This window comes from Equus przewalskii, chromosome 18, assembly GCF_037783145.1.
Source record: "Equus przewalskii isolate Varuska chromosome 18, EquPr2, whole genome shotgun sequence".
Taxonomy (NCBI): Eukaryota; Metazoa; Chordata; class Mammalia; order Perissodactyla; family Equidae; genus Equus; species Equus przewalskii.
The window spans coordinates 12,369,279-12,391,714 of NC_091848.1; the positions used below are offsets into that span (position 1 = coordinate 12,369,279).

The following is a 22,436-nucleotide window of genomic DNA, read 5'->3' on the forward strand; positions in this document are numbered from 1 at the left end:
CGCTCTCTATCTTTAATTTTGGACATTTTAATTATAATATGTCTTGGTGTGGGCCTCTTTGGGCTTATCTTGTTTGGAGCTCTCTGTGCTTCCTGAACTTGGATGTCTGTTTCCTTCCTCAGGTTAGGAAAATTTTCATCTATTATTTCTTCAAATAAATTTTCTGCCCCTTTGTCTCTCTCTTCTCCTTCTGGGACACCTATAATCCAATGTTAACACACTTCATATTGTCCCAGAGTGCCCTTAGACTGTTCTCATTCTGTCTAATTCTTTTTTCTTTTTTCTGTTCTGCTTGGGTGATTTCCTCTAGGCTTTTGTCTAGCTTGCTGATCCGTTCTTCTGCATCCTCGACTCTGCTATTGAGTCCCTCTAGTGAATTTTTCATTTCCAGTGCTGTATTCTTCATTTCTGATTTTTTTTTTTATATCTTCCAGTTTTTTGCTGATGAGCTCACTGCGTTCATCCATTCTTCTCCCAATATCTGTGAGCATCTTCATGATATTTTGTTTGAACTCTTTGTCGAGTAGGTCGCTTGTTTCTGTTTCATTTAGTCCTTTTTCTGGGGTTTTGTCCTGTTCCCTTGCTGGGAAAGTATTCCTTTGTCTCCTCATTATGCCTCTTTCTCTGTGCTTATTTCTATGTATTAGGTGAGTCGGCTGTATCTCCTGATCATGGAGAAGTGGCCTTATGTATGAGATGCCTTATGAGGCCCAGCAGTGCGCTTCCCTCTCTTCACCAGTCCAGAAGATCCAGGAGTGACCCCTTTGTGGGCTACTTGTGTCCTTCTGCTGTGGCAGGGTTGCTCCCACTGCAGGTACCAGGGAGTCTAGTCTTTCCTTCCCTGGTGAGCTGTTTGTAAATCCGGTTTGGGGAGCCTCAGCACCGATGACTACAAAGTCTATCAGCACACTCCTATTGCAGTTTTTCCTCTTAATTGGGTTGGTACCCAGTGTAGCTGGTTGCTAGGCTGAGGGGCTTACAGTTGTGATAGGCCTCAGGCCTACAAGGCTGTTGTCAGTTCTCTTAGGAGTGCAGCTGAGTGGGGCTGGCCCTAGGCCCACAAGCACTCAATTGTTTCAGTCTTTGGAAGGTGGGGCTGATCGTTTTTATGGCTATTTGTGAAGCACAGGTCTTCTGTGCTGGTAAGCCTCACCCCCCCACAGGACCAGACACACCCTCAACACAGTCCTGGTCCGTGCAAATTCTCAACCCCCTGGAGCGTACCCTGACGCCACACTGCAGGGGCCCCCACTTCTCCCCCAGTGCTCCCCACAGTTCACCTTGTCTTCACACGGGCCCTGCCCCACAGTGGCAGACACCCTTGCCTGCCTGTAGAGGATCAAGGCACTCAGTCACTGCAGGCTGAAAAGTAGCCTGAGGGCTTGCTGTTAGGTGGGGCCAGTCCCTAGGGCGGGTTGCCTGCCCTGGCTGACCTGGATTAAATCTGTGCTCTAGTGGGTGTGGCAGACCCCTGGGCTAACAGGCCAAGGGATGAACCTCAATGTGGCCCATGGGGTCTGTGTCAGCCCGCCTGGACCAGTTCAGAACAATGGCCCCCACCAATGTCTCAATATCTGGAGAGATCCCTCCTCTCACCAAGATGCCCCCAGAGCCCACCAGGTGAGTCTCATTTCACCAAAGGCCTTCTCTGGTGATTTTAGGTTGCTGCAATGAGTGAGTTTGTGCACGGGCCCTCTAAGACCTGTGTCTTTTCGGCTTTCGGCCAATAGCTTTTCTGGGGGTGTCCCCGCTGCAGTTAGTAGCCAGCAAAGCCAGACAGTAAGACTCCCATCTCAGTTGGGCTGAGTCTGAAGGATGCTTATAGCAGTATTGCCCCCGCTCCAGACCTCACTTCTCCAGGGAGAACTGCATACCTTCGGGTGGCTCCCGCCTGGCCAGCTGAGAAGCTCCACTGCTCCCAAAGGTGGCCTTTTTCCTCTCCAACAGGAATTTCTGCCTCTTCTGCCTTAGTCAGGACTGTCCCTTGTTGTGGGGATTCTTTTTATCCAGTTTTCAGTTTTCTGTCCAGGGTAATTTTTCCAAAAATAGTTGTAACCTGGTTGTGTTTGTGGGAGGAGATGAGTTCAGAGTCTGCTTACGCTGCCATCTTGAGATCCCCCCTAGTTTTCTTAGTATTGAATTACAAGGACCTCTACAGATGACCAAAATGATGTTGAAAAGAAGTGGTGATCAGGTATTATTGTCTTGTTCACATCTCAGAGGGAAATCTTCTAATATACATCAAGTTTAATGTTTGCTGTAGGCTTTTATTTGTAGATATCCCTTTCCATTTGATATGTTTGTCGGTGGCATGCTTATCATTGGCGGTTGTGGAGTTGATCATTTGTAGATTTCATTAATTTTCAATTGTTAAGGCTATTTTTCATTTCTGGAATAACCTCTGTGTTGTGATGTATTATTCTCTTTATACTTTGGGGAATTTGATTTGCCAATATTTACTTTAAGATTTTCTTTGTTGTTTTAAATATTGAGAGTCATTGACCTGTAGTTTTCCCTGTTTGTATTGGATTGTTGAGTTTTGGTATTGTCGACAAAAATAATCCATAACCAATCTATAAATGAAAATTTGGGAGTGTCGACAAAAATAATCCATAACCAATCTATAAATGAAAATTTGGGAGAGTTTATTCTGAGGTAAAATCTGAGGACCATGTCCTGGGGCCTTTTTCCCAAAGGAAGAAAGGGCACCCAAGAAGTGAGGTGTACAGAGTGGTTATCTACCCCCAGAGAGGATGTTTCACATATGATTGAAATGTCCCTCCCACAGTAGTCACAAGATTGCCCTGTCGGCACAGTGCTTGATGGACACAGCAGGTAGTGGGTCTGCTATCTCGGAGGGCGTAGCAGGAGGCAAGTCTATTGTCTCGAGCTGGGCAGTCACAGGTGAGCGCAGCAGTCAGTTCCTAGCCTAAGGAAAGATGCTTAATCCTTAAGGAAATGCCAGCGTTAGGAGGGGGAGGGAAGTTGCACCTTTATCTCAAGGGCCTTTGTTCTTGCCATAGGGAATCTCTAAAGCAGATATACAATACATGGTCAACGGCCGTGGTCAGGTCCTTTTGGAAAGACAAGGTCAGGATGAATTAGGTTTACATCAAATGGCTTCCTCATATTGTCCAATACATCCTATTGCTTGCCATTTCTATTTGTCAGTATCAAGATAATACTGGGCTCATAAAATGATTTTGGAAAGTTTCCTATTCCCAAGAAGGATTCTTTTATACGATTGGCATTATTTCGTTCTTACATTTTTGAAAGAATTCATCAGAAAAGTACTCTGGGTCTGGGGTTTTCTTTGTGGGAAGGATTTAATTCTGGATTCTGTGTCTGAATGGACCCAGGACAATTTCTATTCTCTTTCTGCTTTTATCTGTGTTGTTCCTTGGAATTTGTCTAACCTAAATTTTCAAGTTTATTGACATAGAATAGTTAATTTCAGAGACTATGAATGATATCCTTTTTCGTTCCTGATAAAAGTTATTGTACATTCCCTTTTTCTTTATTAGTCTTGCCAGGGGGATATAAATTTATTTGTCTTTTCAAGGAACTGACTTTTGGCCCTTCTTTGTTGAATGCTTATTTTCTATTCAAGTGCATTGATTTCTCCTCTTATTATTTTCTCATGCTTTTCAGTCATTAAATCTAAAATATATTTTAATCTCTATTATGATTTCTTCTTTAATCCATGTATTATTTAAAAGTCTACCGATTAATTTTCAAATATTTGGGAAATTTTTTTATTATTAACTTCTAGCTTAATTGTGTTATAAGTCAAGAACACATTCTGTGTGATTTCAGTCCTTTGGATTTGTTGAAACTTCCTGAATTCCAAGCACATAGGCATTGGTAAATGTTCTGCAGGTGTTTTCAAATACAATATATTCTGTAGTTATTGGGTACAGTGTTCTGTGTAGGTCGGTTAGGTCAAGAGTATGAACACTGTTATTCACTTACCTCACTGACTGCTTGTTCTTTCCCTACTAAGAGGGTTCATTGTGGATTTGCCTGTTCCTTTTAGTTTTGTTAGTTTTTACTTTACATATTTTGAGGCTATGTTATTGAGTACACATAAATTTACAATCCTAATATCTTCTATTTGGTTAACCCTTTTTTGTAATGAAATATCCCTCTTTGTTTGTAGAATGCTTCTTGCCTTCAAGTCCTTATGTTAGGCAATTGCTATGTAACAAATTACTTCAAAATTCAGCGGCTTACAACAACAGAATGACTATGTGATAGTTTCCATGGGTCAGGAATCCAAGCGTGGCTTATCTAGGTGCTCTGCCTCAGTGTCCCTCACAGGCTGCAGTTGAGGTCCTGGCAAGGACTGCTGTCATCTCAAGGCTCGACTCGGGAAGGAGCCACTTCCAAACTTACTTGCCTCATTGTTGACAGGATTCATTTCCTTGCCAAATGGCCCTCTCTGTAGGGCAGCTTACAACAAGGTAGCTTGCTTCATCAGAGCAAGCAGACAGTAGGATCCAGAGAGAGTGCATGCCAGCAAAACACAGCTCAGTCTTTGTAACCTAGTCTCAGAAGGAACATTTCATCACTTTTGCCATACTTTTTTCACCAGAAGCAAGTCACCAGGTCTAGCCCATACTCAAGGGGAGGGGATTACACAGGGCATGAAAACTAAGAGGTGGGGATCACTGGAGGCCGTCTTAGAAGTCGGCCTACTACAGTAGGCTGCAACTACTCTGTCTCATGTTAGTTTAGCGACAACTCTCTTTTGGTTAGTGGTTGCATGGTATATGGCTTTTTGTCCTTTTACTTTCAGCCTTCTGTACCCATATATGTAGGGTGTGTCTTATTAACATCATATAGTTGGGCTTTTCTTCCCCTCTAGTCTCACAGTCCTTGGCTGTAGTATTTAGTATGTTTTAATATTTACATATTTTTACATTTAATGTAATTTAAGCTAATTACTGATTTGTGTTTAAGTCTACCATTTTTCTATGTTTTCTGTATCTCGCCTGCTTATGTTACTTTTCTTGCCTTCTTTGGGGTTATTTATTATTCCTTTTTCACCTCTTTTAGCTTGTTTGAATTCTTTTGCTGTTCTATTACTGGTTGTTCTAGAGATTCCATCTTACATCCTTAACTTACTTAAATTCAATACAAATTATTAATAATACTTCTACCATTTTCTAGAATATGCAAGGACCTTAGAACACTTTAAATTCGCTCACTTTTCTTTCCTGCCTTTCATGCTATGTTGTCATATTTTAAAATTCTGTGTGTGTGTGCATATTAGTGTTTTTAAACAGTCAGTCCTTATTTAGGTTTATCCACATTTTATTCTTTTTGCTCTACATTCCTTCCTACATGTCTGTCCTTTCATCTCAGATCATCTTTCTTCTTCTTGAAGAACTCAGTATTTCCTTTAGTGAGAGCCTGCTGGTGATGGATTTCCTTAGTTTTTGTCTGAAAATGTTATTTCACTTTCATTTTAAAGGCTGTTTTTGCAGGATATAGAATTGTAGGTCAACAGAGTTTTTTTTTAAGGCCCTTTGAAAGTGACATTCCACTGTCTTCTGTCGTTTCATTCAGTCTTTGTATTGTTTCTGTGAAGCTACTGCTGCTTTTCTTGCATTTGATTCTCTTTTATAGTTTCCAGTTAACCATATTTAAAGTCTGTATGTTGCCTTAGCTTCTTACCATTCTCTGCTTTCCTTTTTTTTCTTTTCTTTTCTTTTTTTTTTTAAGATTGGTACCTGAGCTAACATCTGTTGCCAATCTCTCTCTTTTTTTTCCCTTCTTCTCCCCAAAAGCCCCCAGTACATAGTTTTATATTCTAGTTGTAGGTCCTTCTGGCTCTGCTGTGTGGGATGCTGCCTCAGCATGGCCTGATGAGTGGTGCCATGTCCTCACCCAGGATCTGAACTGGCAAAACCTGGGCCACCGAAACAGAGTGCGCAAACTTAACCACTTGGCCATGGGGCTGGCCCCCATCCTCTGCTTTCTTAATCTGCCCTAATCTGATTTTTCACTCTTGTTTATTTATCCTTATTACCAAATCAGATTATTTTTTCTAAATTTTTGTGTATGACCCTTCTTTTGACTCATCTGTCCCCTTCAGTTTTCATAATACCTTTTTTCTGTTTGTACTTACTGGTTTCTTTATCTTTCTCAAAATTTACTCTTTGTTTTTCTTGATACTCTTCACTTTAGAAATTCTTGCTTAATTCTCATGGGTACATCTGTTGATTGTATGCTGAGATTTTGCAGGTTTCTAATAAAAAATTATCTTCAGTCTTCTCTATAAATTACCAGAAGCCTAAGTTTCTAGTTGTGAATGAATTATAAAGCTGACCTTGTCATTCCAAAGGGGCCTTGGTATTGTGTAGCAAAGAATGTTTTCCATTAGCTGAACTGCCTTATACTTCCAAAAATGTCTCTACATGTGTCATCTCATTAGCTCAGATTTCATCCATCAGGCTTCCAGCAGACTCTTCCATCTTGATGTCCTATTCTAACTTCGGTGTGAAAAACCAAGCTCTTTATCTCAACAACTCTGTCAATCTTATCCCATGCTCACACTTTATTTTCCTATCAGTGGTACCTCCAATCTTCCAGTCACCAAAGGTAGTGGCTTTTTTTAATTCAAGCATCTCTGTTGCCTCCATACCCAAAAGTTATCAGGTCCTTTTAAAGATATTGTTTAACGTTTCTCAGATTTCAGCTCCTTCTCCATTCCTGTCAGCCACCCCTCTGACCTCAACTCATGAATTCATCCAACCTCTTGAGTAGTTAGATTATATCATTTGGAATGATGTAAGAAAAGAATTGTTAAGAACTTAAATAAAAAAATATTGAAAAATCATCATAGGTATAACTAGGTGTTAGAAATATAATGTATTATGCAAAATACTTCCAGGTATAACTCTGATATAAACATTCTCAACAGGCAATGAACACCAGGGAAAGTGGCAAAGCTTCGTCCAGTTTAGGTCTTCAGGATTTTGATTTGCTCCGGGTAATAGGAAGAGGAAGTTATGCCAAAGTACTATTGGTACGATTAAAAAAAACAGATCGTATTTATGCAATGAAAGTTGTGAAAAAAGAGCTTGTCAATGATGATGAGGTAAGCACAGTTATGTTTTAGTACTTCTGAACTGTGAAATTGGCTTAAGTGTACTATTTCAGAGAAAACCTTAATGTTTGTGCCTTCTTATTTCAGTCTACTTTTGTAAATATATGCCTCAAACAGATGATGTAAGATATATTTAAAGTAATCTGATAATTATTAGATTTTTAAAAAATAAAAATCAAACCATATTATTATCAAAGGAAAGTACTTGAGCTTTGTAAGTTTCCTAGACTGTTTCATAATATTGAAAGATTACCGGTGGTGTTTTTCTCTTTGTATGTAAATTGTTGTTTCTGATCATCAATGGTTTTGATATTTAGCCTAGTTAGTTAATAACTGCATTGGTGATAATTGAATTGCTGAGAACAAATTTATCGTAGTTTTGATGGTATCGTTTCAGTTTGACGTAGCTTTCTTTCATGTTTTGACGTAGGATATTGATTGGGTACAGACAGAGAAGCATGTATTTGAGCAGGCATCCAATCATCCTTTCCTTGTTGGGCTGCATTCTTGCTTTCAGACAGAAAGCAGGTAAGATGAAGAGATAATGGAATGATTACTGGCTTTGTGCATTTGGGTATATTTCACAATGAGAACCCTTTCTACTGTGATTGCTTCAGTGGAAGTCTTGGAGACGGATGCCACAGTACCATGCTTATAACTTCCTGCTGCTCATACTCCAGTAGAGGATGCCAATATCACGTCGGATCAGCATTAGGAAATTACCTGCTTTAGGCAAAACAAACAAACAAAACAGGTCATAACTGTGGCAGTAGGAATCCAACCTTTTAAATATACCCAAGATTCTAGTTTTAGGACTTAAAGTTTCCTAGAATTTGACTAGGGGGAGAATTCCTGACTCCTTTACCTTAAGTGACAGTTGAAACTGACTTCTCTTGCGAACCGGGTGGGAGTGAGGGGCTCTGGACTGCAGGCGGTACTGCTCTAGAGGAGAAGTAGCAGCTTACAGAATTATTGTCGTGCTGCTTTACTTTCCTCTATCTTCTGTGATTAAACAGCTTTCTACTCCAACTACCTTGGTTTCCACCAAGTTCCTGGAATCTTTGTTAGGGTATTTCAGACAGAATGCTCTTTAAGTTGTGACAAGTCTCTACAGTGTTTAGAAAGCAAAGTTACGCTGCCTCATTTTGGATCTCGGTTTCACGTGTTCTCTCTGTTTCAGGTTGTTCTTTGTCATAGAGTATGTAAATGGAGGAGATCTAATGTTTCATATGCAGCGACAAAGAAAACTTCCTGAAGAACATGCCAGGTAAGTTTTTTATTTGTTTTCTGTTTGTGCTGGATTTTGGGGGAAGCTGTGGGAATTTTTTACATGCCAGTGTTTGAAAAAACAGTAGATAAATCATTTATTTTGATACTAGTTAATTCTTTGAAAGTCATGTGGAAGCTAAGCTAAAAGTTAGTTTACATTATTATAGATGTGTTTATATAACATTGTATATTACATATATAATAATATAATTATAAGCAATTGAAAAGTATAAACAATAGTAAAGGGGAAACCTTTAGTCTGCTAAACCCAATTATTTTCAATAATTTTTGTCTGTTCAGCATTAGCTACTGAAATAATGAATTTACAGTCACTTATTAGTCTTATCAGGTTTGCAGTTATCTCTGACATTTTTCATTGCAAGATTATTATTCGTATACATATTTGAGAGTAATAAAACAACTTCGCTTAAGCTATTATGTTATTCTGTTCTTCCTGTAATTATAATTTCTTAATTCTTCTGCCTTTGACTTTTTCCCTCTGATCCTGTACATATTGATGAATAAGAGAAACAAGTGTTAAATATTATTTGTCTGTCTATTTATTTATCTGTTTGTTTATTTTCTGCCCTTAGTTTGGTGTTATTATACAAGATTGTAAATTGTTTATATGTTGGAGGAGTTAGGTGGGGAAGGATCATGGCCTTGGATAAGAAGTTTAGTCCATGTTTTGTTTTGTTTTTTCGTCATAATTAGCAGTATTCTCACCTTTTTGTGTTTCATAAGAGTGATGCCAAAATGAAGCATATGCGTTTGTATAACTATGTAACAAAGGGTAGAGATTTCATGTTTAAAATGGCTTATTTAGTGGAAATCTTGCTAGTTTATTGATAATTTCTTGTCAAAAAGAGATAATATCCTTCAATTTCATAAGAAGGTATAAATTGGACTAATCTAATCTTGGAGCCAAACTGTGGTGGTGGTTGTTTAATTTACTGTATGTCCATTGTTTATTTAGGGTTTATCAGATGGTCACCTTCATAGCAAAGCCATAGATGATATTTTGAATTGTGAACATAGCCAGTATTTGTTCTTTGTTCAGTTGGACTTGGAGAAAGTAGTCTAGTTTTTACTGTCTTAAAGTGCCAGTTCTGGTCTTATACCTTCTTTGCTTTCCTAGGAACCAAAGTACAGAATAAGGGCTCAAGTTCCCTATTCAAATAATTCTGTACCTCCAAACCTGATCATGATAACATTCACCAGAGCAGCTATAAACCAGCTTGGAGGTTTTCATTTTCATTATTCAGACCAAAAGTTCTGGTTATTACCAATGAGTTGGTGGCAGTTCTAAAAGTTATTTCTTTAATATTAAATGTTATGGTTGTAGAATAATTTCTTGTAATTCTTTTTCTAGAATTTTGGTATGGATTTTATAGTTTGAGTTGTCAGCTTTTAGTATTCCTTCTATTCTAGACCAGTCAGTGGTTTTTAGCATTTTGGAAGGTCATTGGTCCTTTAAAGAAGTGATGAAAGCAATGGAAACTCGCAGAAGCTGTACATGGGCATATATACATACAGCTTTGTCTTCGGGCATAGGAGTATGGACTGCCTCAAGTACATCCAAGGACCCAAATTGAATACGATGTAGTCTATACAGAAGCCAAACTATAATGATGTACACCTGAAATTTATGTCATGTTATAAACCAATATTACCTCTATATAAAAGAACCCCTGTTTGAGACTCAAATTAATAACTTTATGAAAAGTGTGAGTTTAATTTAGACTGGAACTTTTATAGTTGTGTTTGGGGCTCACATATTGGAAAATGGTACTTCAATTTATGTTTTGATATTGTCCCTAAAAACACAGGGAGAAAAAATCTTTTGACCTGATTTTGATGTTTTCATTTGCAGATGGGAGTAGGGCTTAAATATCTTCCTCTAGAAACTTACCGCAGTTTAAAAATTTGAATCAAATGAGTTTTTCATTTTATTTTAGATTTTACTCTGCAGAAATCAGTCTAGCATTAAATTATCTTCACGAACGAGGGATAATTTATAGAGATTTGAAATTGGACAACGTATTGCTGGACTCTGAAGGACACATTAAGCTCACTGACTATGGCATGTGTAAGGTGAGGCAAATTTCCAGTTATTCAGAAGATCTCAGTGGCTCATAAAATTGTTTTGGTAAAATAACTTTATATTTAAAGATGGGGAAATGATTGCTACTTTGTTTAGGATACTTTTTGGAATCTAGCACAAAGACAAATTGTACTTATTTCCTGACCATTTACGAAATTCTCTATTTTTTCTGAGTGTAATATGTGCTATAATGAGAATTAATTTCTTTTTAATGTCAGTAAGTTTTTGTCTTGAAAGTTGTGACACTATTGAAGAATATTTGGAAATAAAAATTGTCTAGAATCCCATGACTTGAGGACAACTACTTGCATATCACCTTCCAGTTTTTGTCATTTAATTGTAACTCTGAAATAATGCATTCAAGGTTTTCCTAGGAAATCTATTTAAAATTTAAATATCTGATGTAAAGTGCAGTAGACCAAATGAAGAATTTTAGTTTTTCAGGACATGTCCTTCATTACTTGGTGTTCTATTCTTTTTGTGACAGTGTTTCATTTAAGGGTCTAGCCTTTTTCCACAAAATGTGCAGGGAGCGACTCTCCTTGTTAAAGTAGCTGGGACAGCGTTCTCCTCACAGTAATGTGGCAACAAGCATGCCAGTGTGTGAGCTGCATCCCCTGTTCACCTGAGGGCAGGGCCTCCAGAGCCTGGAGATTATTTAAATGCTAACATGAAGTAAGGCAGTCTAACAGTATCAAAGGTTTAGCCTTAGTATCTGTCCAGCAACATTAGAAAAGAAATCTTCACCTAAAGTATTTTGCTTTTATGTACAAAACTCAGACATTTATCTTTTCTTACATTAAATTTCTATTTCCTTAAATTTTCAATCATAAACAAGTAGAGATTTGGTAGGCGAACCTCCTATACCCATCACTCAGATTTGTGCTGCCTTTTTGATCTCTGTGTCATTTTTTTTCGCAGTGGATTTTCTTCTCATTTCAAAAGAAAAATGACAGTAATAAAGGAGTCTTATAATTTGTCAAGGGAAAATAAAGCCAAACAAAAATATGAAGAATGTTAACCCTGGTACAGAGTGTACAAATTAAAACAATAATAAAACAGGGTTTTTTTAATTTGAGTTCATAATAGTTTACCTCATTGTGAAATCTCAGTTGTACATTATTTCTTGACTGTCACCACATAAATGCTCCCCTTCACCCCTTGTGCCCACCCCCCACCCCCCTCCCCCCTCCCCCGGGTAACCACTGAACTGTTTTCTTTGAATGAGATGGTTTTTTTGCATGCCAGATAATTGATTTTAAAATTATAATAGTCTGTTTACAAGAGTTTAATGCAATGGGCATTCTCATATGTCATTGGTGTAGGTATATATTGTTGTAACGTTTTGTAAAGGAGTTTGGTGAGGATATATCAGGAATCTTAAAGATGACCATATTCTTTGATCCAGTAATTCTCCCTCTGGGATATTCTGAGTAAATATTTTGGTCAATGAGGAAAGGTTTATGACCAAAATTTTTTATTGTAGTTTATGATAAATGTTATAAGTAATCTAAATGGGTACTGGTAAGGAGGATAATTAAGGAAATTATGGAATGGCAACAAAACATGGCATTATGAAGTCGTTTAAGAAGATGTTTACAAACAGTTCATAACAATGTAAAATGTTTATAACATTAAGTAAGTTTTAAAGTATAGAATTGTCTAATTCTGTATGTCTTGTTATGTATTATTCTGTTATGTAGCATCACACATTTATTCTGTTTACTTTTAAATATTTTTAAAGTTATTATAGTGGGCATGCATTACTTAAACTATGAAATTCACAAAAATGAATTAAGCCTTTCTTTTTCCTTTCTTCCTCCCTCTCTCCCTCTCTCTCCCTCCATCCCTCTCTCCTCCTCCTCCCCCTCCTTTCCTCCCCTCCCCCTCTCTGACTCCCTCTGCCCCTCTCCCCCTCTCCCCTTCTCCCCTTCTCCCCTTCTCCCCTCCCTCCCTCCCTTCCTTCCTCCTTTCTTTCTTTTCTGTCTCTTTTTCTTCAAAGAAATTTGGAAATCCTGTTTTGCCTGGAAGATATTATTAGAGAAAAATTACTTAATATTTTGTTATTCTGAATGAAAAATAATATTGGTTGTTATACAGTCTCATTCTTTCCAGAGATCCTCAGTCAAGTTAATCAGGATCTTTGATAAATCTTAGCAGTCTTATTTAGTAGTTCTTTAAGTTGGTTGTCCTGCCTACTTCCCTTTCTGTTTTTCCTCCTTCTCCAGGAGCTGCTTAGTCTTATTAGTAGGAAAAGACATCAGGATTGGAACTCTGTTCAGAGACTTTGCTAACAGCAGTTGTCTCTGCTCTCACTAACACATTGACACCCATGATGTTAAAGCTTATGGGAAATAAATGTCCTGGAAATTTGAATGTTCTTATTTTATGACTTAGAGTCAGTATTTAAACTTACCTAAAGTCAAGGCAAATTTTGGATGAATTTCTTTTCCTTATGACGATTCCTCGGGAAATTTAAAACACTAAAATTTTCTTCCATAGTTTCTCCAGAAACACATCCTTTAATTAGTTTCTTCATTTTCTCACTAGATGCTTTTATATAAGAGAGTGCAGAGGATAGTGATGACTGGAGGCATGTGAAAACTTGAATTAGGATCTTCAGGCATATATTTAAATATTTCGTGAACATTGATTTTATTCACTGAAAAATTTCAGCCATTTTATGAATTGATGTGCCTTTAACTCTGTTTTTTCATCAGCAGGGGAATTTTAATAATAACATTTATGTTATGCTGTAGATAATTTAGCTAATGGGCCTACATTCAGATATTCGGTCAACAAGTGAATGATGGAGCATAGCTCTGTTACAGGTTAACAGACTGCATTCCTTGCCTCTGACTCTTGCCCTGAAAGTGCATGTCATTTATCGTGAGACTGTATGTTAAGCCATTGCCAATAATACAGATCATCTTAAGTCACATATATATTTCTTCGTTTACAAAAATTACATATATATCCCTATTAGGAATCATAAAAAATCCTTGGAGTCACAACATATTCCTAAATCTTTCTCCAGATGTTTATAGCAGTGTTAAATACAATAGAGTAGAATTTGAAGACAAATAAATACACCATGCCCAGAATATCTCTGGAGGGACACATCAGAACCTCATGACAGTGGTTGCCTCTAGGGAGCTGGAACTAGATGCACAGGGGCAGGAATGGGAGGAAAGCTTGGTTTTCAATGTATCCTCCCTACTTTTTTTGTTTGGGATTTTGTACCATATAATCTAACAAGAAGGAAATGGTTAAATTCTAAATGCATATGTTCAGTTGAATTTTATAGTCATTAATAATAGGAAGTCTGTAATTACATAGGAAATTACATGCTTATAAAGTTAAAAAAGCAGATGCTTAATTGTATATTTACTATTCTTCAGCTTGTTTTTAGATTATCTTCTTTTTTATTGCTGAGGAAGATTCGCCCTTAGCTAACATCTGTTGCTAATCTTCCTTGTTTTGCTTGAGGAAGATTGGCTCTGAGCTAATATTTATGCCAGACTTCCTCTATTTTGTAAGTGGGTCCCTGCCACAGCACAGCCCCCGATGAGTGGTGTAGGTCTGCGCCTGGGAACTGAACCTGGGCCACCAAAGCAGAGTGTGCCAAACTTAACCACTAGGCCACTCGACTGGCTATCTTTTTATTATTTCTTATTTAATTGCCTTGTGGCCAGAGAATGATCTGAGTGATATTGGTTCTTTGAAATATATTGAGATTTCCTTTATGACTTAGTATTTGGTCAATATCCAAGATGTACATAAAAAAGAATATAGAATTTTTATTTTGCATGCAAGGAGTCTCTCTCTCTGTTTCACAAACTCTCTCTCCTCTATTGCTCCACGTACCCACATGGGGGCTCCAACCTCAGGACCTAATTACCTCCCAAAGTCCCCACCTCCCAGTGCTATCACTTCATGGCCTCAATGTACGAATTTTGGGGGCACACAAACATTCAGTCCATAGCAGGGATTGTGAAATTCTAATGATTTTGCTCATTTTTACTCTTTGTATTTTGAGGCTGTGTTGTTAGGTACATACAAGTTTGTTATAACTTCTTGGGGATTGTTCCATTTGTTATTATGTGGTTTCTCAATTCGTATATATTAGTGTGTTTTGCCTCAATTTTGTCCATCCTGTAGCTATTAAAATACAAAACCAGAAAACTTATCCCTTAGGAAAAATGACTGGAAGGGAAATACCATAATGCCAGCAGTGGTTGTGTTGGGAGGTGGGATTTAAAGTGCTTCTTTTCTTCATAAAATATGATTCCTTTTACTCATATGAATTTGAATTTTTGTATCAAATTTTTATTTGAGTATAAATTATTTTAAATTAATTTTTATCTTAGTTGAACTTACTGTTTGCCAGCATCTAATGAGGACGGGTTTTCTGTAAGCTGTTTAGTGGCAACCTGTGATTTTAGTAATAAATGCAACTGTGCTAGTGATATTTTATTTAAGCTTAATGTATGCCTACAGATGCTGAGCTCATGTGATAGATGAGATAAAAAGGGGAATTTAAAACAGAATTTTGGATCTTATTTTTTCTTTTTTTCCTTTTTTTTAATAAAAGGAAGGATTACGGCCAGGAGACACAACCAGCACTTTCTGTGGTACTCCCAATTACATTGCTCCTGAAATTTTAAGAGGAGAAGATTATGGTAATAAATAAATAGATGGTATTTTAGCTATGAGCTAGAAGGATAGTTAGATCTGGTACCAAGTGCATTACAGTACACTTATATTTCAATGCTGATCTTATTACTATAAACTTTTTTGATCCTTTACAACCTACATGAAAACCCTAAACTCTGAAATTGGAGCCAGTGGGACCTGGGTAGTATTTGGAGGTAGAAATTTGAATAATATTTTATTAGTGGCAAGCACTAAAGAGTACTAGGCACTATTTTAGACAGTTTACATATATTAACTAAGTTAGTCCTTTTAGTAATCCTATGAGGGAAGCACTGTTAGTTCTCATTATACTGATGAGGAAGCTAATGTACAGAAAGTTTAAATAACTTATCCAGGGTCACACAGCTATGAAGTGTCAGAGTTGGGATTTAAACTTGAGCCATGTGACTCACGAAGATTGTTCAGAGTTCCTGGGATATTTCCCCCAGGAATCTGAAAGGTGGTAGAAAGATTGACTGCTTGTCAGGAACCAGAGGATATGTTTATCTTAAGAAAACATTTGACCCTTTAGGTTCTGGCCCTCTGATTTCAGCAGTTGTAAAGGAGGCTGGGTGCCTGTGACAGCTGCTCCTAATCTGACTCCAGGATCTCTCAAGGATTTTTAATCAGCTAGCAGAAGATCAGGTTTTAGACCAAGGAAGGTTATTCTCAATTAGAGCTTAATTATATCATCAAAACAAAATATTAGATACAGGCCATGAGTCTGAAATTACAGACATAGTTGGGAAAAGAAACATGTTCTATTGCCTGTATTTTATTTTTAAAATTATCTTTTAAGTACCTCCCCTTGTTGATAAGTGAAATATACCTATAATCCTCAGTGCCTACCATGATAGTTACAATGCTTTTAAGAGTTTGCTTTTTCATTGTGGAATAAAATGAATCTCAAATTATTGACTTTCAAGAATGCAGAATGGATAAGTGTTGCTTTAAACTTTCTCTTCGGAAGGTTTCAGTGTGGACTGGTGGGCGCTTGGAGTGCTCATGTTCGAGATGATGGCAGGGAGGTCTCCGTTTGATATTGTTGGGAGCTCTGATAACCCCGATCAAAACACAGAGGATTATCTCTTCCAAGGTAACTTGCAGTATTTTACAGACTTCCACTGTGAATAACCTATTCTAGAGCGTGAATGAGGACGGCTCAAGTTTTTACTCTGAGTAAGAAAGAGAAGAATAGTAGCTGGCCCAGTGCTTAGTGGTTAAGTTCATGAGCTCCGCTTTGGCAGCCCAGGGTTCACAGATTTGGATCCTGGGCGTGGACCTACCACCACTCGTCAGGCCACACTGTGATGGCATCCCACATACGAAACAGAGGAAGACTGGCAAACGTGTTAGCTCAGCAACAACCTTCCTCAAGCAAAAAGAGGAAGATTGGCAACAGATGTTAGCTCAGGACCAGTCTTCCTCACCAAAAAAAAAAAGAGAGAGAGAATAACCTGGACAATATACTCCTTAATATGTGGGGCTTTGGTTTTTCTCATTTTTGATACATCATTCCCACCTCTGTAGTCTTCAGTCCCGTTTGCCAGTTCTCTTCTCATCCTCAGACACATAACAAAGAGGTTCCTTCAGATGGTGTGTCATGAACAGAAATTGGAGGAGGGAATCCTGGTGGCTAGAGAGGACGGTCTTTTCACCTGGACCCCAAGGCTGAGTGCATAAGTCCAGAACAATATGGGAAAAAAGTTGAGTACCAACAAGATAAGAGGGATCAAAGGATGAAAAGAAAACCCCAAGATTGGAAATACAAAGAATGGAACAGAACAGAAACAAGCAGATAAACACAGGGATCCCCGCCCCCAACACACAGTCCAAAGAAGTGTGAAGACTGCCATAAAATTCTACATTTAATAATTAAGGCCATCACAGGAAATGATTGCTATTCCGTGTAATGGGAAATCCAAATGGCCATGGAATATGTGGAAAGACGTTCATCCTCACTAGTAATTAGGGGTATGCACATTAAAGAGCTACTATTTTGTACTCATACGTTTGGCAGAATTTTTTTGTGTGTGTGTGAGGAAGATTGTCCCTGAGCTAACATCTGTGCCAATCTTCCTCTCTTTTGTTTGTGGGACACCACCACAGCATGGCTTGGTGAGCAATATCTAGGTCTGCACCCAGGATCCGAACCTGCGAATCCTGGGCCGCTGAAGTGGAATGTGCGAACTTAACCACTACGCCACTTGTGCTGGCCCCTTGGCAGAAATTTTAAAGTCTGGTAATACCAGTGCTGATGAGGATGTGGAGCAACAGGAACTCTCATAGACTGCTGGCGACAGTGACAATGACACAAGAGCCTTGGAGAATAATTTGGCAATGTCCAGTAAAATTGAATATAGTAATATGTGCCAGCTTTTTACAGATATTAACTTGTTTAAACTTCATAACAACCTTATGCAGCAAGTATTATTTTTATTCCAGTTTTACAGATGAGAAAACCAAGGCACAAAGAGGTAGTCAAAGAATAAAATGTGCATGTAAATGATAAAATCAGCATTCAGAGTAGGGGCTGTCTCTGAGGAGGAAGAAGAATGGGACTGGGAAAGCACACGAGACACTTAAGTAGTGTACATAACGTCTTATTTTTTTCTGCTAGAATGCCTTAAATATCTCATAATAAAAATTTAAAGATTAAAGCCACGTGAAAGTTAAATATAACGCTGTAAATTTTATCTTTCTAGTTATTTTGGAAAAACAAATTCGCATACCGCGTTCTCTATCTGTAAAAGCTGCAAGTGTCCTGAAGAGTTTTCTCAACAAGGTATAAATCCTGTATAAAATCTTTAGTGGTTTATCTTTGTATAAGGGAAACTGGCAGGTAGAGCTTCAGGCAACATAGAATTCCAAAACATCAGACTATGTGATTCTTTCAGTTAGATCTGGAATTTATCTGTCACTAAGATGAGTTGTGCTTCCCATTTTGCCAGTATAATTTACCCCAGCTATACATTACATATGGTATTTTTAATGTAAATGATATATACCATGTACTCAATTAAGGGCAGATTGCATCTTTGGGGATAGTCTCAATGGTACTTTCAGTTCTATTTTTCAATTTTCTTTGGCTTATCATTATTTATAGAATCTCTTTAGCTTTTGAGTACTTGGGGCAATAGTGTTCCTACAGATTCTCATGTCAAAAACCCTATAATTAGATCAAATCAGAAGAACCGAGATGCTATCATTGGCTCTTAAAAAATCTGACCATCATTCACTTGTTTGTTGCTAGGCTGTTGGTAGGCTAGGAGAGTTTGGGGATCTATCTGTCATGATTCTGAGCTGCTTTTACTCATAACACTTCTAAAACCAAACGTGTAGGCTTTTTTCCACACCACTTCTTCAACTCTCCAGACACCAAGTGGATGTCTTACAATTCAGTTCATTTCTGACACTAACTACTCGGAGTTAGCATCAGACTGCATATGGGTTTAAATGTTCAGTCCCACAAGACTGTCGTCACTTCAGATGCCAGTCGCAAGTATTGGGTGCCCACACTTCTGGCTGACTTGGCTACAAAGTTGGGAGTTCCCACAACCCCCTCAGTTCAGGTTCAGTGATTAGCTAGAATTACTCATAGAACATACAACTCATAGAATTCATAGGCTCATAGAACTCAGGAAAACAGTCTATTATAAAAGATACAAATGAACAACCAGATGAAGAGGTACATAGGGTGAGGTCCAGAAGGGTCCTGAGTGCAGGAGCTTCTGTCCCGGTGGAGTTGGGTTGTGCCAGCCTTCTAGCGCATGGATGAGTTCACCAACCGAGAAGCTCTCCAAAACCCAGGATCTGGAGTTTTTAAGGAAGTTCCATTATGTAGCATGATTGAGTAAAGCATTGGCCATTGGTGATTGAACTCGATTTCCAGCCCCTCTGGAAATGAGGCTTGAAGGTTCCAAGCCCCTCACCACATGATTGGTTCCTGTGTCGACCATACCCCATCCTGAAGCCATCTAGAGGCCCACCAAGAGTCACCTTATTAGCCTAAACTCAGGTCTGATCAAAAGGGACTTGTTATGAATAACAGAAGACACTCCCATCAGAAATTACAAAGGTTTTAGAAGCTCTGTGTCAGGAATCTGGGACAAAGACCAAATATAAACTCATTATGGTATCACAACGATCTTGGCAATCGTGAGTCTTATTTTAAATAAATGGTAGGTTAGAAAGTAGATTGATGTGTATTTATCTTTAAGGTAAATAAGATGATAATGAATTTTAATAAAATAAGAAATTGAAGCTTGTTTTAAATGAGTACTTCATATGAGGAAAGCTTTAAACTAGAAATCTAAGTTTCTAGTGAAAAATGAAGTTGAAAGGTGTAAATATGCAAAATAAAATGCCTTTTATTAGAAAGAAAAATGGCAACATGTTCTCGTTCACAGTAATGAATAAACCAAGACTTTTTATAAGCTGCAGCCCCTTCTCAGTCCAGCAATTCAGATGATGGTTGTATCGTTGTACACAGATTTTCGTTTGTTGCTGTAATTGGGCAGAGGGCTTTTAAACTGAGCTGAGAACAAACTGCTGGAGTTTGCATATTTTGACTGTCGCTCTGACCCATGCCAAAGAAATAGCTGGATGCTGCTCAAATGGCTCTGCTGCTCTTTCTCCTCCCGGTTTTCTTTAACAAGCAGTGGTGACACGTCTTCACTTCGGTTACGTGATAGCAGTAGAGGGAGCCGTGAGGAAGTCGCACGTGTCACAGCTTCAGATACTCATTTGAGTCTAATGGTGTACTTCCCAGAAATGACAGGTAGACTGTTCTGATTTCAGATGTAAAGGTCTCCTATAATAATGGACATGAAACACAGGTCACAAGGATTATTTATTCCGGAGCATGATATTCACCCAGTTCTTGAAACATTTCTTTGCACCATAGGACCCAAAGGAACGATTGGGTTGTCATCCTCAAACAGGATTTGCTGATATTCAGGGACACCCATTCTTCCGAAATGTTGATTGGGATATGGTATGTAAATTTTGATTGTTTTCTATGTTAGGTTTCATTATTATCTTGGGCCAAGTTTTATCATCTTAAAAGATTGTTGAAAAATCTAGTATATCACAGCTTAAATAACTTAAAACACTCTCTAAAGTGCTTTTCTAAAAGCTTTTAAAATAATAAAAGCTTAGAATATTAATTTAATGGAGCAGGTTGTGTATTATTGAGGCCTGCTTCAATGTTCAGATTTGTAAGTTATTTCCGTTATTGTGAACATCGGAGAACCACGCCTAGGGACTCACTTTAATAAAGACTGGGAAACATCTGTGGGCAGAGGAGAAATGAAGAGGTGGAATTTTTCTAAGAATGCAGGCTTGAGCTGTCATCCAATCTGTCTTTCTAGATGGAGCAAAAGCAGGTGGTACCTCCCTTTAAACCAAATATTTCTGGGGAATTTGGTTTGGACAACTTTGATTCTCAGTTTACTAATGAACCTGTCCAGCTCACTCCAGATGATGAGTAAGTAATTCTACAGACTGAAATATTTTTAAAGTTCTTTCAAAGCCCCATTTTTAGTGGCTTCACGGTTTCATTATCAGTTTATACTATAATTTAACCATTCAGTTATGAGATATTTGAATCCATTATACTATTATAAAGTATAACAATAACTGCCATTTTCAACTCTGCTTTACATGCGTTATCTCTGATTCTCACAACCTTGTAAACCTCGTTGTGGTCATCTTCGTTTTACAAATGAGGAAACCGAGGCTCAGAGAGATTAAGTGAAGTTACACAGCTATCAGGTGGCAGAGTCAGGATTCAACCCCAAATCTGACTGCCTAAGCCCGTGCTCTTTGCCCTGCTCTGCACCCTTTCCCATTTTGACAATGACCATCTTTACCTGAGTTCCTGTTACCTTAAGACAGAAAGGGAATTAGGTCAAAGGGTATGAAATTTTAAAGGTCTTGATATGTATTGCCAAACTGCTTTTCAAAGGATTACATCAGCTTATCACATCCAGCCAACAGTAATCTGACGTATTTTTTGTGTTTATGTTGCATCTTTTAAAAATATGGTTTAGAATAGTTTGGGGATATTTGATCATCTACCTGTCATTCAGAGTCATTCTCTCATCTCAAGGAGGCCCTTGCTGCTTGACAGTCATTTTACTTACATCTCATTAATTCTTACCACATTCCTCACAGCAGCTGTTCCGAACTGTCTCTACATTTTAGACGCCTTCAGTCCTACCCTGCCTCCAGCGCTCTGTCAGGACTAACCTTGCCTTAACTTGACTGCAAGGATGGAGACCTTGCTGCTGTGAGCTTGCTCCCTTTCCAGCTGTCCCCAGACCACCTTGCATCTCAGAATTGCTCTCCAATGCTTCTCAACCTCTCTCTTCTTCCCTATTCTTGGAAGGCTGTCCCTCTTTCTCAAGGGGCACCCTCCTCTTTTCCTGGACCTGTTTCCACAAGTTTCCTCCCAGATTTCGTTTTGTCACTTGTCTCCATTACTCCACCTTCTTTAGTTTCCCTTTTCCTCTGCTTATAAACATGCTCAGGTATCCTAATTTTTTCCCTTGAATCTTAGCACTTTTTTTCTTTTCTTTCCTTTTTTTTGCTTGAGGAAGATTAACCCTGAACTAACATCTGTGCCAGTCTTCCTCCACTTAATATGTGGGTTGCTGCTACAGTTTGGTGGGCAAGTGGTGTATGTCTACCCCTGGGATCCGAACCCATGAACTCAGGCTGCCAAAGCGGAATCTGCCGAACTTAACCGCTACACCACGGGGCTGGCCCCTCTTAGCACTTCTTTGAACCACCACATTTTTCTTTTCATCTTTAAGCTTTTTCAGAAATAGTTAATAGAAGGTCATGGTAAAAAAAAAAAAGGAAATCAGCAGTATCTGTATCAGACTCCTTCAGAGTAGTGAACATTGATTGTCTTACACTTTCTTACTGCCCAAACTTTAACCCCTTACAATTTAACCTGCTCCTTCAGCTTTGGAAGGTTGAATTGACTTCTTAATTTCTAAGTTTTGAAGCATGTTTTGTTCAGTCTCCATCTCTCCTGATGTCTGTAAAGCATTTGGCATTCATGGCCTTGCTTTGGCACCGCCCATCCGGGTTCTGTTTAATCTCTCTGATTACTCGTCATCTGTTTTTGCTGTCCCCTTGAGACTAGGATGCTCCGTGATTCTGTTCATGACAGCCTTCTCTGTGCTGTATGCAGCTTGTGCCTGGGAGATTGCAGCCAGCCCCGTAGCATGGATACCAGCTATT

The 22,436-nt window shown here is 38.4% G+C and overlaps 1 protein-coding gene across 1 annotated transcript in view; it reads left to right on the forward strand.

The window, feature by feature from the left end:
• The window catches only part of PRKCI (protein kinase C iota), a 74,436-nt gene that overhangs the window by 49,095 nt on the left and 2,905 nt on the right, over positions 1–22,436 (forward strand). Inside the window, exons 9-17 of the mRNA XM_070583090.1 lie at positions 6,929–7,105; positions 7,545–7,642; positions 8,295–8,381; positions 10,342–10,477; positions 15,082–15,169; positions 16,153–16,278; positions 17,888–17,967; positions 20,089–20,178; positions 20,555–20,670. Coding sequence (XP_070439191.1) covers positions 6,929–7,105; positions 7,545–7,642; positions 8,295–8,381; positions 10,342–10,477; positions 15,082–15,169; positions 16,153–16,278; positions 17,888–17,967; positions 20,089–20,178; positions 20,555–20,670 — 998 coding nt within the window. The remainder of the gene's footprint in view (positions 1–6,928; positions 7,106–7,544; positions 7,643–8,294; positions 8,382–10,341; positions 10,478–15,081; positions 15,170–16,152; positions 16,279–17,887; positions 17,968–20,088; positions 20,179–20,554; positions 20,671–22,436) is intronic.